The 15,667-nt window shown below is 43.5% G+C and overlaps 2 protein-coding genes across 2 annotated transcripts in view; one reads left to right on the top strand and one right to left on the bottom strand.

Annotated features, from left to right (window-relative positions):
- The window catches only part of LOC139392712 (uncharacterized), a 28,051-nt gene extending 17,557 nt beyond the window's left edge, over window positions 1-10,494 (top strand). The window contains exons 3-10 of the mRNA XM_071140911.1: window positions 4,066-4,231; window positions 4,670-5,185; window positions 5,647-5,796; window positions 7,361-7,462; window positions 8,205-8,363; window positions 8,476-8,678; window positions 8,874-8,969; window positions 9,504-10,494. Of these exons, the coding sequence (XP_070997012.1) occupies window positions 4,066-4,231; window positions 4,670-5,185; window positions 5,647-5,796; window positions 7,361-7,462; window positions 8,205-8,363; window positions 8,476-8,678; window positions 8,874-8,969; window positions 9,504-9,674 (1,563 nt within the window). The 3' untranslated portion in view covers window positions 9,675-10,494. The remainder of the gene's footprint in view (window positions 1-4,065; window positions 4,232-4,669; window positions 5,186-5,646; window positions 5,797-7,360; window positions 7,463-8,204; window positions 8,364-8,475; window positions 8,679-8,873; window positions 8,970-9,503) is intronic.
- LOC139392713 (myb/SANT-like DNA-binding domain-containing protein 4) lies at window positions 10,006-14,367 on the bottom strand. Its single transcript, XM_071140912.1, has 4 exons — window positions 14,165-14,367; window positions 13,814-13,907; window positions 13,590-13,677; window positions 10,006-11,384 (listed from the first exon to the last, which is right to left on the bottom strand). Exons 1-4 carry the CDS (start codon window positions 14,265-14,267, stop codon window positions 10,770-10,772), a joined length of 900 nt encoding a protein of 299 aa, XP_070997013.1. The 5' UTR covers window positions 14,268-14,367; the 3' UTR covers window positions 10,006-10,769.
- Between the last annotated feature and the right edge of the window lie 1,300 nt (window positions 14,368-15,667).

The raw sequence follows: 15,667 nt of genomic DNA, 5'->3' as shown, positions 1-15,667 counted from the left end.
ACTGATTGTTGTCCTATGGACAGAGTCTCCCACCTCAGCTGTAGATCTCTGCAGTTCATCCAGAGTGATCATGGGCCTCTTGGCTGCATCTCTGATCAGTCTTCTCCTTGTATGAGCTGAAAGTTTAGAGGGACGGCCAGGTCTTGGTAGATTTGCAGTGGTCTGATACTCCTTCCATTTCAATATTATCGCTTGCACAGTGCTCCTTGGGATGTTTAAAGCTTGGGAAATCTTTTTGTATCCAAATCCGGCTTTAAACTTCTTCACAACAGTATCTCGGACCTGCCTGGTGTGTTCCTTGTTCTTCATGATGCTCTCTGCGCTTTTAACGGACCTCTGAGACTATCACAGTGCAGGTGCATTTATACGGAGACTTGATTACACACAGGTGGATTGTATTTATCATCATTAGTCATTTAGGTCAACATTGGATCATTCCGAGATCCTCACTGAACTTCTGGAGAGAGTTTGCTGCACTGAAAGTAAAGGGGCTGAATAATTTTGCACGCCCAATTTTTCAGTTTTTGATTTGTTAAAAAGGTTTGAAATATCCAATAAATGTCGTTCCACTTCATGATTGTGTCCCACTTGTTGTTGATTCTTCACAACAAAATACAGTTTTATATCTTTATGTTTGAAGCCTGAAATGTGGCAAAAGGTAGCAAAGTTCAAGGGGGCCGAATACTTTCGCAAGGCACTGTATCTGTGCAAATAAACTACATCCAAATGGGTGATCATATGTGGTATACACTCTGACAATGACCTAACATATAAACCATTCTGTGAGGCTAGGACTTTGTGGTAAATGGGACTCCTTGGTTGGTTTCGTGACATGTTTTAGGGTGTCACAGCTTGGTTTGGAAGAGTGGTGGTATTATGCATAGATCTCTCTAGAGTTGTGAAGTTTCTAAAGAGATGCATTGGCGAGACCAGAAAATAATGTTTGTGAGTGAGCAAGAGTGCAATGCTGCACAGAAAGATCTGTATGCTTCAAATCAGCTCCTCTATTTCACATTATGGAACTTCAAAACTCTCTCTCTGCACATTTTGTATTCCCACGTTGTTTCCCAGAGTTTTTTTTTTTTTTTGGGTAGCCAAGCTTTCGCCTCTCGTTTCTCCTGAGTTTGTATGTTTGCTTTTTGGGGGGAGGAGGAGGAGGAGGGGCATCAGCAGCAAGCAAACTAACTCTGTGCAAGACTACTCAAAGGCCTACCTTGTTGTCTCCTAAACTCTCACTGCCAAACTCTCAAAAACGTGCATTTTCAATTTCATACCCGTTCTACGTGGCTACATTTACAAACGTCCCCATTTTACTGTACATGCCTTTCCATGCATCTAAATGTGTATCTGCTTTTAGGAACTTCATTATACAGCAACATACACTTTGTGGAGAGTTGCCTTTAGGTAAGTCTCAGGCTACCTCAGGTTAGGAATCTGCTTGACATGGAGTGAAAGTCAATGGACAGCTTCTCTCAACATTGGTTGAGATAAGTGGAGTGAAATATGCATTTTTTGCAGCTACCATGTGTCTCTTGGTTCCATAAGGACCATTCCCTCTTTTAGAAGATAGAATCAGGCCATGGGTGTAAGAGAATCAAATATGACCTTTTTCACATTGTGGGGTTTCAGCGCCCCTGTGTGGTTAATAATAGAACTGCATGGCATTACTCTGGTGGTTTGCTGAACAACAAGGACAATGAAGGCAGGTACCCCTTGAAGTGTCTATCACATTCTTAACATTAGTTGAGAGTAGATATTTATTTATTGTCTGATTTTCTGATATCTGCTTTACATGCAAGAAAATGCACTGTGGTCAGGTGGCATAGGCCAGACATAACATCAAACAAGCTAGAATGACAGTTCTTACCCCTCTCTTCCACATTACATAACATAGGAACATGTAGCTGTGTTAGAAGTGTTGCATTATGTTCATCTGTTTAGGAGGTGAGCTGTATGGCTTAAAGCACAGTAGAAAGATGCAGTTGATATCATAACTGGTATTAAAACAATGAGTGTGTCGTGCTTTGCTGTGAGGCACTATCAGAACGTACTATGGGGGCCCTCTTACAGCCAAAGACCGCTTCTGGAAAGTGTGCCGTTATGATTTCAATATGACTTCTTGACATTGCATATTTCGGCCGTCTGTTTGGTACATTTGAGTGGAAATGCTTTGACCTTCTGACACACACACTCCTCATTGGGTTCTGAGGACTGTGAGAACAAGGTGGAAGGTCAACAGACTGAGTTTTAGAGATATTCTTTAGATGTAAGCCTACCATGTAGTGTGACTGTTTATTTGCTTTCTAAAACAAACCAAACACCTGTTGTGGTCATCATTCCACATGAAACCCACAAACTGCTCATAAATGGCAAAATACCTCTTTACATTTTGTCATAGACAATCTCAACTGGGTTAGGTTTGACATGTGTACAACATTTTCACACTGTAGCCATTCTAACTTTTAAATTTGCAATGGGTTCTTCCATTTTTCGGTTTGCATGTACTGTCTGACTGTGACCCCTATGAGTATATCCTGTCACTTGACCCAGGAAGTGATTGTCACAGAGCATCCTACCAAGGCACCACTGCCATAGGTAAGCCTACTGTGCAGGTTATGCAGTTCCCAAGTTAAAAACCCACAATAGTCAATTATAGGGGAGATTCGGTATTTCACAAGTTGTCGAAGGGTTCGTCACACTGAAAAGGTATTTTTAAAGAAAACAACTCATGGATTACGGTTTTCCCTAGTCCATAGACTACTTTCAGGGTGAGGAAGTTTCTTACATTAAATTGTAAAATACTGAACTTCCACTTTAATGAAAATGATGTTTCATTTTTAGAGGACGTTCCTATTGTATAGTGACAAAAAGTGGGTTTGTGCCACACCTGTGATGTTTGAACTGACGCTCACTATCCTGTTCATTTTGACCAAACATTTTACAGTTATGTTTACAAACCAACAGACCGTGGAGAATGTGGTAACAGTGAAAAATCTGTAAAACAGGGTGAGAATAGTCTTGTTTCCTTGGTTGGAAGGTGGAGTTTCCCTACTAAAAACACTTTCTGTTGTGCCTTTACCCAGATTGCACTTGTATTCTTCTCTCATCTCAGTTTGTGGTCCAAAATTGTACCCAGACATTTGTATCCACATTTTCCAATTCCTGGCTGGGATTTTTTTTTGGGGGGGGGGGCAACCCTTGAGGGTCTTCCTCAAATCAATATTCATGTCCTCAATTTTTTTTCAACATTCACCTGTAGATAGGAAGCAATATACCAAGTCTTCCACTACTTGGCCATTACCAGTGTCATGATCATTTAGGAGGTTTATTATGTCTGAGTCATCTGCATACACAATGATGTCTCTCCGTTCCTGGTTGCTTCTTCAGTCATCTGTACATAAATGTTATAGGTGAAACAGCATAGCCCTGAGGTGCCCCTTTTATGCTACACCTGTGAATGACTGATACTATAACTGTCTTCTATTCTCTCTGAATGGTAGAAGTCAGGATGTCTAGAAGTCCTCATGTCCCTGATCCTTTTCCTGGGCACTCTTTAGCTACTCGTGTTGTATCCAAATATTTAATTATTGTTTGGTCGCTGTTAAGATTTATTGCCAATTGAGCATGGTCATACATAACGTTGTCCTGTGACATAAATTGGGTACTGATGAGATGATTACTGGTATTGAACTCAAAATCAGTGCTTCACACTCTGCACGTCTGGACCAAAAGACGTAGAGCTTCCGGTCTATGAGCGACAGTTGGCTTTTGAAGCCTCCGGTTACTCGGTAAGTGAGGCTACTGCTCTCTGGTGGTCTCTGGCGGTCTCTGGCGCTCTCTGGCGCTCTCTGGTAGTCTCTGGCGCTTTCTGGTAATCTCTGGCACTCTCTGGTAATCTCTGGCACTCTCTGGTGGTCTCTGGCGCTCTATGGTGGTCTCTGGCGCTCTCTGGTGGTCTCTGCTGCTCTCTGGTGGTCTCTGGCGCTCTCTGGTGGTCTCTGGCGCTCTCTCGTGGCACAACTCCTGCATTAGTATTGACTTCCTCTGTTACTGTCTTTCCCACAGATAGAGATTGGCACACTGGCCCCACCAAATTATAACTACCCTGGCCCTGGGGGCCCTGCATCACTGGAGGAGGAAGAGGAGGAGGAGGAGTTGCCCCTAAGACCCCAGCTCATCCCCCAAGGCTCAGGGGGGTCTGGGGTACTCATGGGCCCAGACGCACAGGGAGGTCTGTATACACACATACACACACCCACAGCACATACACCGTGTCACCTCACACTATGAGCCCATACACAGGGAGGTCTGTATACACACATCCACAGCACATCCACTCTGTCACCTCACACTATGAGTCCATACACACAGGGAGAGGAAAGTATGTGTCCAGTACTGACAGTGATACATAACACACAACCTTCCCTCTTAACGCCTACCCATGCAAATCGACCCCTTTTTACAATCATCCTTCGTCATTTCCAAATGCATGAGTTCCATTTAACTGTCTGACATTAGTTAAATGTGTGGTACTCAACCATAAATCTCATTAACTTGTTGTAATGTCTCCTAATCATCATTGTAAACATGACTCACTAGCCCTAAACTGAATCATGGTCCACTCTGCTCTAACCTGTCTCTTCTAACACCTAATCTTGTCTCTAACAAGAGGAGGAGCTGCGCCTGAGTCCTATTGACATTCTTCATATCTCCGGGGACTTTGGGGGTTCCACGGGTTCTGGGGGTTCCGGTGGCTCTGGGGTTTCCGGAGGTTCTGGGGGTTCCGGAGACCTTTTGGCTTCCGGTTCTGGGGACCTTTTGGCTTCTGGAGGCTCAGGGGATTCCATGGAAATTGGTTCAGCAGGTTCTGGAGATCTTGGTTCTGGGGGTTCCGGGTACCTTGGATCCGGAGGCTCTGTGGGTTCCGGGGACCTTGGATCCGGAGGCTCTGTGGGTTCCGGGGACCTTGGATCCGGAGACTCTGTGGGGTCCGGGGACCTTGGTTTTGGAGGCTCTGGGGGTTCTGGGGACCTTGGTTCTGGAGGCTCTGGGGGTTCCGGGGATCTTGGTTCCCTGGGCTCTGGAGGTTCCAGCACCCTCCTAGGCTCAGGGGGTTCCGGGGACATATTGGTTTCCAGTACTGGGGGTTCCGGAGGTTCTGGAGGAATAATAATTATATCTGGAGGTCAGTACCTATACTTATACAGACTACACTGTAGAAGTATACAGATAGTTGGTTGGGCCTATAGTGGCCTTGTGAACCTAATACGGTTCCAAGCACTGATTGATAAGCTAAGACTATATGGGATTTCATTGCATTTATAAATTTGCCTTTTCATTTAACTGCTTTGTGCTGGTTAAATGTGGATTGATAATGCTTTCTTGTGTCGTCATTGTAAACCCTGTGTCATTGCTTTGTCACTTACAGTATCATTGTCATTGTAAACGTCACTCATTGTCCTACCAATTTCATTGCATTACTTACCATAAGTCCCTAATCATTGTCAACCTAACCCACTGTCAAACCATGTTTGAGAATGATTAATTGATTGTCTGATTGAATGGTTGTTGATTGACAGTCCATCCCATCCCATCCCATGAGAAGCACTAACCTGTCTCCTAAACCCTCCCCTTGGCTCTAACAAGAGGAGGAGCTGCCCCTCATTCCTGACACTACCCCCCAGGAGGCATCGGGTGTTTCTGGGGAGTCCGGGGCCTTTGGCACCTCAGGGGTCTCAGGGCCTGGGGGCTCCGACTCTGGTGGGTCAGAGGTCACATTAATCCCTGACCCTGAAGGTCAGTACCACCAAACAAAGAAACAATAAGAAAACAGATCTCTATGGTATCAACCCATCATATCATATGTGTAAGGATGACAGGGGTAAAGGTCCCGAAAACTTTGGCAGAAAGCATGCTCTGCTGCCATGTCCGTATTTGGACGGGAGAATGTGACCAAATAATCTGGTCAAGAGATGCTTTTCAAAGGATTTGTGGTTGACAAGTATGAATCTCCAATTCCAGCTAAGAACACTGTTCCAATGTACCTAGAGTTGAAGTCGGAAGTTTACATACACCTTAGCCAAATACATTTAAACTCAGTTTTTCACAATTCCTGACATTTAATCCTAGTACAAATTCCCTGTGTTAGGTCAGTTAGGATCACCACTTTATTTTAAGAATGTGAAATGTCAGAATAATAGTAGAAATTGATTTATTTCAGCTTCTATTTATTTCATCACGTTCTCATTGGGTCAGAAGTTTACATACACTCAATTAGTATTTGGTAGCATTGCCTTTAAATTGTTTAACTTGGGTCAAACATTTTGGGTAGCCTTCCACAAGCTTTTGGCCCATTCCTCCTGACAGACCTGGTGTAACTGAGTCAGGTTTGTAGGCCTCCTTGCTCGCACATGCTTTTTCAGTTCAGCCCACACATTTTCTATAGGATTGAGGTCAGGGCTTTGTGATGGCCACTCCAATACCTTGACTTTGTTGTCCTTAAGCCATTTTGCCACAACTTTGAAAGTATGCTTAGGGTCATTGTCCATTTGGAAGACCCATTTGCGACCAAGCTTCAACTTCCTGACTGAAGTCTTGAGATGTTGCTTCAATATATCCACATCATTTTCCATCCTCATGATGCCATCTATTTTGTGAAGTGCACCAGTCCCTCCTTCAGCAAAGCACCCTCACAACATGATGTTGCCACCCCCGTGCTTCACTGTTGGGATGGTGTTCTTCGGCTTGCAAGCCTCCTTCTTTTTCCTCCAAACATAACGATGGTCATTATGGCCAAACAGTTATATTTTTGTTTCATCAGACCAGAGGACATTTCTCCAAAAAGTATGATCTTTGTCCCCATGTGGTACCTTCAGGCGTTTGGAAATTGCTGTTTAAAGGCACAGTCAACTTAGTGTATGTAAACTTCTGACCCACTGGAATTGAGATACAGTGAAATAATCTGTCTGTAAACAATTGTTGGAAAAATGAATTGTGTCATGCACAAAGTAGATGTCCTAACCCACTTGCCAAAACTATAGTTTGTTAACAAGACATTTGTGGAGTGGTTGAAAAACAAGTTTTAATGACTCCAACCTGAGTGTATGTCAACTTCCGACTTCAACTGTATTTATATTAAACATATATCAACATAACATCATTTGATTAACTCTCAAAATCCATTCCCAAGATTCCATTTAACTATTACCTAATTGAATCAGTTAAATGTGTCATAAACAACGACAACAACACAACTCCCTTGCTATTTGTGACTTCTCACCGTGGCAAACAAGACTTGTTGTCGTGTCACTGTCCATGCCGTTTCCAACCTGTCTCCTACCTCATCTCTATCTCTAACAAGAGGAGGAAGTGCTCCTGACTACTCCGAAAACCCCTCAGGAGTCTGGAGGTACAGTAGGCTCAGGGGGCTCTGGGTTGCCAGAGGTTGACTTGGACATTAAAGGTCAGTATCCAGCACAAACACTAACTATTCAATCAAAACCTGTAACCAGGCTTCTGGGGTTATAGGGTCTATTCTACTTCACTATACAGTACATGGGGTCTATCACATTCCCATATCGAAACCTATTTTCTCATATCTTTATATGAGTTGTCTCTTCCATTTCACCCCAGAAACCCTGGTTTTGATTGAATAGGGTTATTGAATCTTATGTGCCTCCTGTTAAAACTGACCACAAACTGTGTTGAAGCCATATGTATCTGTAATGTCCGTTACACAATGTCTTGTCCTTACCTGTCACAAACACTGTCATGTGTCTGTCTGTATCATGTGTTTACTATCAAGTTGCTCTACGATATGAGTCTGTAACGTCTGTTATCGTCATCTTCACCAAACGTCTGTGTTATAACCTGTCCCGAACACCATTAACACAATATGTCTAACATTGGGAATGCACTACACCTCAACCATAGCACCTCAGCAACAACCCTCATAATGTGCACATCTTGGTCACATCAAAAGCTGCGTCCAATCCAGACTTGACAACATTTCTTGATGCAAGAGGTAAAACAAACAAATCATATCAACACTGAGTGCACGTCTCCACCATTCTACAAACCCATTGTTACTGCATCGAAGGCTGGTGGCCTAAACTTCATCACACAACATTTCAGACCTAGCAACTGTTCTCTCAAGTGTATCGCCTACCTCCTTCTTACTTCCTTGTCCTGTCTGTCTGTCCCAGGTATGCCTACTTGCCTGCTGTGCACCTGTCTGGGTGGTTCTGTCTACTGTGATGATGTGAAGCTGACGAGCGTGCCGCCTCTCCCCAAAGAGACCACTCACTTCTACGCCCGCTACAACCACATCACCAAGATCAACAAGGGCGACTTTGCTCAGATGAGTAGGTGTCACATGTTAAAGGCACAGCCTGTGAGATGTCCTGCTGTTCAATGGCTGTTTCAATTAATGAAACCACGTGGAAGTCAGAGTACTTTACCTTCTCTCTCTTGCAGACAAGCTGAAGAGGATCGACTTGACCGCCAACGAGATTGCATCCATCGCCGATGATGCGTTCTCCGGCCTGCCCGTGCTGGAGGAGCTGGTGCTCCGTGAGAACGGCGTGTCACAGCTTCCTGCCCTTCCGCCCATGATGACCCTCATCGACGCCAGCCACAACAACATTGGCGCCACAGGCATCCACAAAGAGGCTTTCAAGGTATGTAGGTCTGACAAGGATTACAAACAATTGATTTTCTTTTTCCCAGCATTATCACATTTGATTCCCCTAATGGACTAATCACCAAGCCCTTGATGAGTTGAATCATGTGTGAGTGCTGGGAAACAAAAACAGGTAAGAGACTGTCTGGCATAAATGACTCCACTCTAAATGTAAACACTGTGTTTTGTTTAGGACATGACGGGTCTGCTGTACCTGTACCTAACAGACAACCACATCGACCACATCCCTGTGCCCCTACCGGACAGCCTGCGCTCTCTGCACCTACAGGTACTTACACTCCTGCCTCATTACTGCCCTCTTGTGGGTGATGTGGGAACTATAGGGAACTATAGTGGGATGTGGGAACTATAGGATTACCCCATAGTGTACACTGGTGGTGACTAGAGGGATTTTTTCTCAACTGACCACCGTATCCCTCCTTTTTATGCAAGCTGTTTCAAAACATTCTGGGCAATTCTCTGCCATTCAGTTATTAGGGCAAATTATTGTATATTTAAACTGTACTTTTCTCCACCACTCCAGCAGACCTGTGCAGAATCTCAAGGCCCATAGATACATTTTTATTTTACTAGGAAAGTCAGTTAAGAACAAATTCTTATTTTCAATGACGGCCTAGGAACGGTGGGTTAACTGCTTTGTTCAGGGGCAGAACGACAGATTTGTACCTTGTCAGCTCAGGGATTCGATCTTGCAACCTTTTGGTTACAAGTCCAACACTAACCACTAGGTGGTGGTAAGAGCGCCATAATGAATGTGTTGTTTCAGAGTGTTTTCGTAGACTTCCAATGCCTTGTTTTCCAGCGCAACAACATTCAGATGATACACGAGGACACGTTCTGCAACCTGAAAGACTTCAACTACATCAGGAACGCACTGGAGGACATTCGCCTGGACGGCAACCCCATCAACCTCAGCAGGACCCCACAGGCCTATGTGTGTCTGCCCCGCGTCCCCATCGGAGCCCACATCTAACCACACACTGATCAATCCTCGTGAATACACAAGCATCCTTACACAGCTCAACATCTACGAGACATATGTACATACCATACACACACTTACCTACGGAGACAGATCCTAAAAGTTGTCCAGTCTCAGTTCAATTGCAATCTGCACATACAGTAAACACCGGAACAGTGTCTACCTATCTGGCCTAATTTAAGTCTGATCAGCTGTTGATCGCATACATAACACAGTGAGAGAGATGGTGTGTATCTCTCATTCCTACACACACAAATACACACCAGATAACTTTGTCAAAAGCCAAACTGTTCAGCAACTTGAAGCAAACAAAAAGACAATGAAAATGTGACATTTTATTGATCAAACAAACATTGTTTCATGTCTGTTCACAACTGGCCACGACAACCAGTAATATTGTTTAAATATGTTTTTGTAAAGGAAAAAAAATTATATTACAAAAATCTAACACTATTTAAAAACAAAAAATGATACTAGCATAAACTAATTGAAGCTGAAGCTTACTGGAACGCCAATTTGAATATCAATGCAATAAAATAAGCAATTAAACAAGCATTTGTAAAGTCTGTACTGTAATATAAAAATATATTCGGAACTTTTTTTTTACATGAACTGCAATATTTGGCATATTACATTTCAAAGTTCTTGTTATGACCACAATAGTCTATATCAATAAAGATCAAGACTATTGTATGACTGGGGAGGGGGGGTTCTGTTGGGTGTGGATGGGGTTAACAAGAAGAAACAGCCTGCTATTGTGTGCTTTGTATGGAAATACCACAATTGAATAAAGTTGTTTTGATGACCTCAATGGCTTAACATTTTAATTGAGAATTGACCGGTAAGGTGTGTAGCTGCAAAGTGATTTTGAATGAACTGATTGAGTACAACTGTTTAGGCAGTTCATGTTCAAATACTTCTAGCCCAGATAACAATAGGCATACAGGCATCTCTGAACAGCAATACAAAAAGGATTTGTCATTGAAAACTTTGTACATTCATAGAAAATAAAACCAATACAAATTATATCCAATTACTTTCCAATTGAATACTCTATTCTAGTGTAAACAAACACATAATTGTTCTTCACATACGTTCAACCAACTTTTCAAACATCTTGAGGAATCTCTCGGTTCTTTCCAACGACCCAACGACCCTCTGTCCTCCTGTTTTACAGCTTTGTCCTTCCGCACCGTTCTCCTCCGCTGCTCTACCCTCCGCCAGTAGAACTCTGTCTCTGTCCACAGCCAGCCGATCCCTGGCCACCTGCGCTTTCTCCTTCTCTATCAGCCCCCTCTCCCTCTCCACCGCTGCCTTCTCCCTCTCCAGTTGGGCACGCTCCCGGTCCAGGTTGGCCATCTCTCGTTCCAGCCCTGCTTGCTCTCTCTCCAGCGCCATCCGCTCTCTCCCCATCACCTCTCGCTCGCCCTCCAATGCCGCCCGTTCGGTCTCCAGCGTCGCCCTCTCGGTGTCCATCTCATCCAGGTCGCAGTGCATCCCCATCACCCCTATTCCACCAATCATGGATCTCTTCCTGGGCCGGGCGTCAGGGAGAAAATCACTGTCGCTAGTGCCCGGGGGGAGTGGGCCAATGATGGGGGCTGAGCCTGCCAGACGCCCCTCCATTGCATCACTCATCAGATCGTACCAACGCCAACTGTGGGGGAACACCTGCACCCCTGGGGGAGGGTACTTCAGCTCCTGTCCCCAAAAGAAGGATAAACAGTATTAGTAGGTAGTCAGATAATGAAGGATTTGTCTCTAGGGCAGGGCTATTTAGAACTTTACAAGGATGCCAATTAGAGGTTGACCGATTAATCAGAATGGCCCATTAATTAGGGACGATTTCAAGTTCTCATAACAATTGGAAATCTGTATTTTTGGTTGCCGATTTTGCCAATTTTTTTACAGCTTTATTTAACTAGGCAAGTCAGTTAAAAACACATTCTTATTTTCAATGAAGGCCTAGGAACGGTGGGTTAACTGCCTTGTTCAGGGGCAAGATGATTTTTTTCAGCTCAGGGATTCAATCTTGCAACCTTGCGGTTAACTAGTCCAACGCTCTAACCACCTGCCTCACGAGGAGCCTGCCTGTTACGTGAAAGCAGTAAGAAGCCAAGGTAAGTTGCTAGCTAGCATTAAACTTATCTTATAAAAAACAATCAATCAATCATAATCACTAGTTATAACTACACATGGTTGATGATATTACTAGTTTATCTAGCATGTCCTGCGTTGCATATAATCAATGTGGTGCGCATTCGCGAAAAAGGACTGTCGTTGCTCCAACATGTACCTAACATAAACATCAATGCCTTTCTTAAAATCAATACACAGAAGTATATTTTTAAACCTGCATATTTAGCTAAAAGAAATCCAGGTTAACAGGCAATATTAACCAGGTGAAACTGTGTCACTTCTCTTGCGTTCATTGCACTCAGAGTCAGGGTATATGCAACAGTTTGGGCCGCCTGGCTCATTGCGAATTAATTTGCCAGAATTTTACGTAATTATGACATAATATTGAAGGTTGTGCAATGTAACAGGAATATTTAGACTTAGGGATGCCATCTGCTAGATAAAATACGGAATGGTTCCCCTTGCTCTGCATGGGTAACGCTGCTTCGAGGTTTGCTGTTGTCGATGTATTCCTGGTTCGAGCCCAGGTAGCAGCGAGGAGAGGGATGGAAGCTATACTGTTACACTGGCAATAATAAAGTGCCTATAAGAACATCCAATAGTCAAAAGGTATATGAAATACAAATGGTATAGAGAGAAATAGTCCTATAATAACTACAACCTAAAACTTCTTACCTGGGAATATTGAAGACTCATGTTAAAAGAAACCACCAGCTTTCATATGTTCTCATGTTCTGAGCAAGGAACTTAAACGTTAGCTTTCTTACATGGCACATATTGAACTTTTACTTTCTTCTCCGACACTTTGTTTTGCATTATTTAAACCAAATTGAACATGTTTCATTATTTATTTGAGGCATTTCGATTCATCGGTCGACCTCTAATCCTTTTTTAATTTTTTAAATTTTTTTACCCCTTTTTCTCCCCAATTTCGTGGTATCCAATTGTTGTAGCAGCTACTATCTTGTCTCATCGCTACAACTCCCGTACGGGCACGGGAGAGACGAAGGTTGAAAGTCATGCGTCCTCCGATACACAACCCAACCAAGCCGCACTGCTTCTTAACACAGCGCGCATCCAACCCGGAAGCCAGCCGCACCAATGCGTCGGAGGAAACACCGTGCACCTGGCCACCTTGGTTAGCGCACACTGCGCCCAGCCCGCCACAGGAGTCGCTGGTGCGCGATGAGACAAGGACACCCCTACCGACCAAGCCCTCCCTAACCCGGGCGACGCTAGGCCAATTGTGCGTCGCCCCACGGACCTCCCGGTCGCGGCCGCGACCTCTAATCTTAACACTACAGCATACAATGACATTCTTGAAGATTCTGTGCTTCCAGGTTTGTGGCAACAGTTTAGGGAAGGCCCTTTCCTGTTTCAGCATGACAACGCCCCCATGCACAAAGCAAGGTCCATACAGAAATGGTTTGTTGAGATCAGTGTGGAAGAACTTGACTGGCCTGCACAGAGCCCTGACCTCAACCCCATCGAACACCTTTGGGATGAATTGGAATGCAGACTGCAAGCCAGGCCTAATCGGCCAACATCTGTGCCTGCCCTCACTAATGCTCGTGGCTGAATGGAAGCAAATCCCCACAGCAATGTTCCAACATCTAGTGAAGAGCCTTCCTAGAAGAGTGAAGGCTGTTATAGCAGCAAAGGGGGGACCAACTCCATATTAATGCCCATGATTTTGGAATGAGATGTTTGACAAGCAGGTGTCCACATACTTTGGGATATGTGGTGTATGTAGGATGCAATTGCTACCTTGTATCTCTTCTTCAGATTTTCCCATTTTTTCATTGCCTGACTGGCCGTCATCTTCCCCTGCAAGCCCATGTGTTTGAGGATGGCCCTGCAACAAAAAGGTACACAATGATCATTTCGATTTAAAAACATAAACATTGACTCGTCTCAATGACAGGTCAAATGAAAAAACGTATCTAACAAAAAGTGTACTGGGAGGATCTCGGATAAGAATCTGAACTCACCTCCAGGCCAGTCGAGAGGCATTTCTCCTCCCCGTAAACATGTAGCGATTTGATACGCGCAATTTCACAAAGTCCATTGTTTCATATTCAGACACTGAAATAAATACATATGTTTTAAATCACTACATATACAATGTAATTCAAATTAAATAACATTCACATTTTGACTAATAGGACAAATGTGGATCGCGCCGTCTGATGTCTACGCACGAATCTGCTCGAAAAAGTATTCGAGACAAGGCGCCATGATGTCCCCTTTGTAGGTAGCTAGCTTGCTTGCTAACTAGCTCGGAGTTCCTTACTTCATTTGTAGTTCGAAATAAACATATAAAGGATAAATTGACTACTTACATTTGTACGTGTATTCTGAATTCACTTTCTTTTTACTTTTCTTTTTTGCATTATTAGAGTATAGCGGTAGCGTGTGTTCGATGTTTTCCATTGTAGCATCCATGTTAGCTAGCACTGCGAAGGGACCACAACGGAGTGCACTTCGTCTCTTCCGCCCTTCGTCTCTTCTTCTTCGTGTTGGTTTCCGGCCGCAGACTAGTCGCATCTAGGCATATTGCTTCCACCCACAGTTCAGACTGTGCACACGTACCACATACTACCTACCATTCCTCACCTCACATTCGCAAGTGCCACTGCCTACATCAGAACGTTTTATTACTAAAGCTGTAAGATATGCAGAGGGTCAAAGTCTAGCTAGCGGCTCAGGTACATTTTCAGGACGAATTCTGTGTTCTACACATATCAAATCAAACTTTTATTTGTCACATGCTCCGAACACAACAAGTGTAAACCTTACCGTGAAATGCTTACTTACAAGCACTTAACCAACAGTGCAGTTCAAGAAGAGTTAAGAAAATATTTACCAAATAAACAAAGGTAAAAAATAATAAAAAGTAACACAATAAGGCTATATACAGGGGGTTCCGAGTCAGTGTGCAGGGGTACAGGTTTGAGGTAATTTGTACATGGAGGTAGGGGTGAAGTGACTATGAATAGATAATAAACAGCTAGTAGCATCAGTGTACAAAACAAATGGGGGGGGGGGGTAATGTAATAGCCCGGTGGCCATTTGATTAATTGTTCAGCAGTCTTATGGCTTGGGGGTAGATGCTGTTAAAACTTTTTGGGATCGGTGTCCCTTCCATGGGACAGTTGAGCTAACGTAGGCTAATACTATAAAAGCATGAGGTTGTAAGTGTAACGGATGTGAAATGGCTAGCTAGTTAGCGCTAAATAGCGGTTCAATCGGTGACGTCACTTGCTCTGAGATCTTGAAGTAGTAGTTCCCCTTGCTCTGCAAGAGCCGCGGCTTCTGTGGAGCGATGGGTAACGATGCTTCGCTTCGCGGGTGACTGTTGTTGACGTGTGCAGAGGTCCCTGGTTCGCGCCTGGCGAGGGACGGTCTAAAGTTATACTGTTACATAAGTAAAGAACATATCTGATATTGGCAGAAAGCTTAAATTCTTGTTAATCTAACTGCCATGTCCAATTTACAGTGGCTATTACAGTGAAAAAATACCATGCTATTGTTTGAGGAGATTGCACAATTTTGAACATAAAAGTTATTAATAAACAAATTAGGCATAGTTGGGCAGTCTTGATGCAAAACTTTGAACAAAAATGCACTGGTTCATTGGATCAGTCAAATATTTTGCACATACACTGCTGCCATTTAGTGTCCAAAATGTATATTGCACCTGGGCTGTAATAATACATTATGGCCTCTATCTCCATTTCAGAGATGGTACAACAACAAAACATCTAAAGAACGGTTGTTTTTTTATTTGTATTGTCTTTTACCAGATCTATTGTGTTATATTGTCCTACATTCCTTTCACATTT

This window comes from Oncorhynchus clarkii, chromosome 33, assembly GCF_045791955.1.
Source record: "Oncorhynchus clarkii lewisi isolate Uvic-CL-2024 chromosome 33, UVic_Ocla_1.0, whole genome shotgun sequence".
Lineage (NCBI taxonomy): Eukaryota > Metazoa > Chordata > Actinopteri > Salmoniformes > Salmonidae > Oncorhynchus > Oncorhynchus clarkii.
Note: the sequence above shows the minus strand (reverse complement) of the source record. Positions and strands in the feature narration are given on the sequence as shown.

Bases quoted from the DNA above. Each gene is read 5' to 3' on its own strand.
- LOC139392713 (XM_071140912.1), bottom strand. From the start codon at position 14,267: ATGGATGCTACAATGGAAAACATCGAACACACGCTACCGCTATACTCT. The intron at 13,678-13,813 runs GTGAGTTCAGAT...TTTTTGTTGCAG, and splicing joins GCCTCTCGACTGGCCTGGAG to GGCCATCCTCAAACACATGG. The intron at 11,385-13,589 runs GTAGCAATTGCA...TTTTGGGGACAG, and splicing joins ATCTGAAGAAGAGATACAAG to GAGCTGAAGTACCCTCCCCC.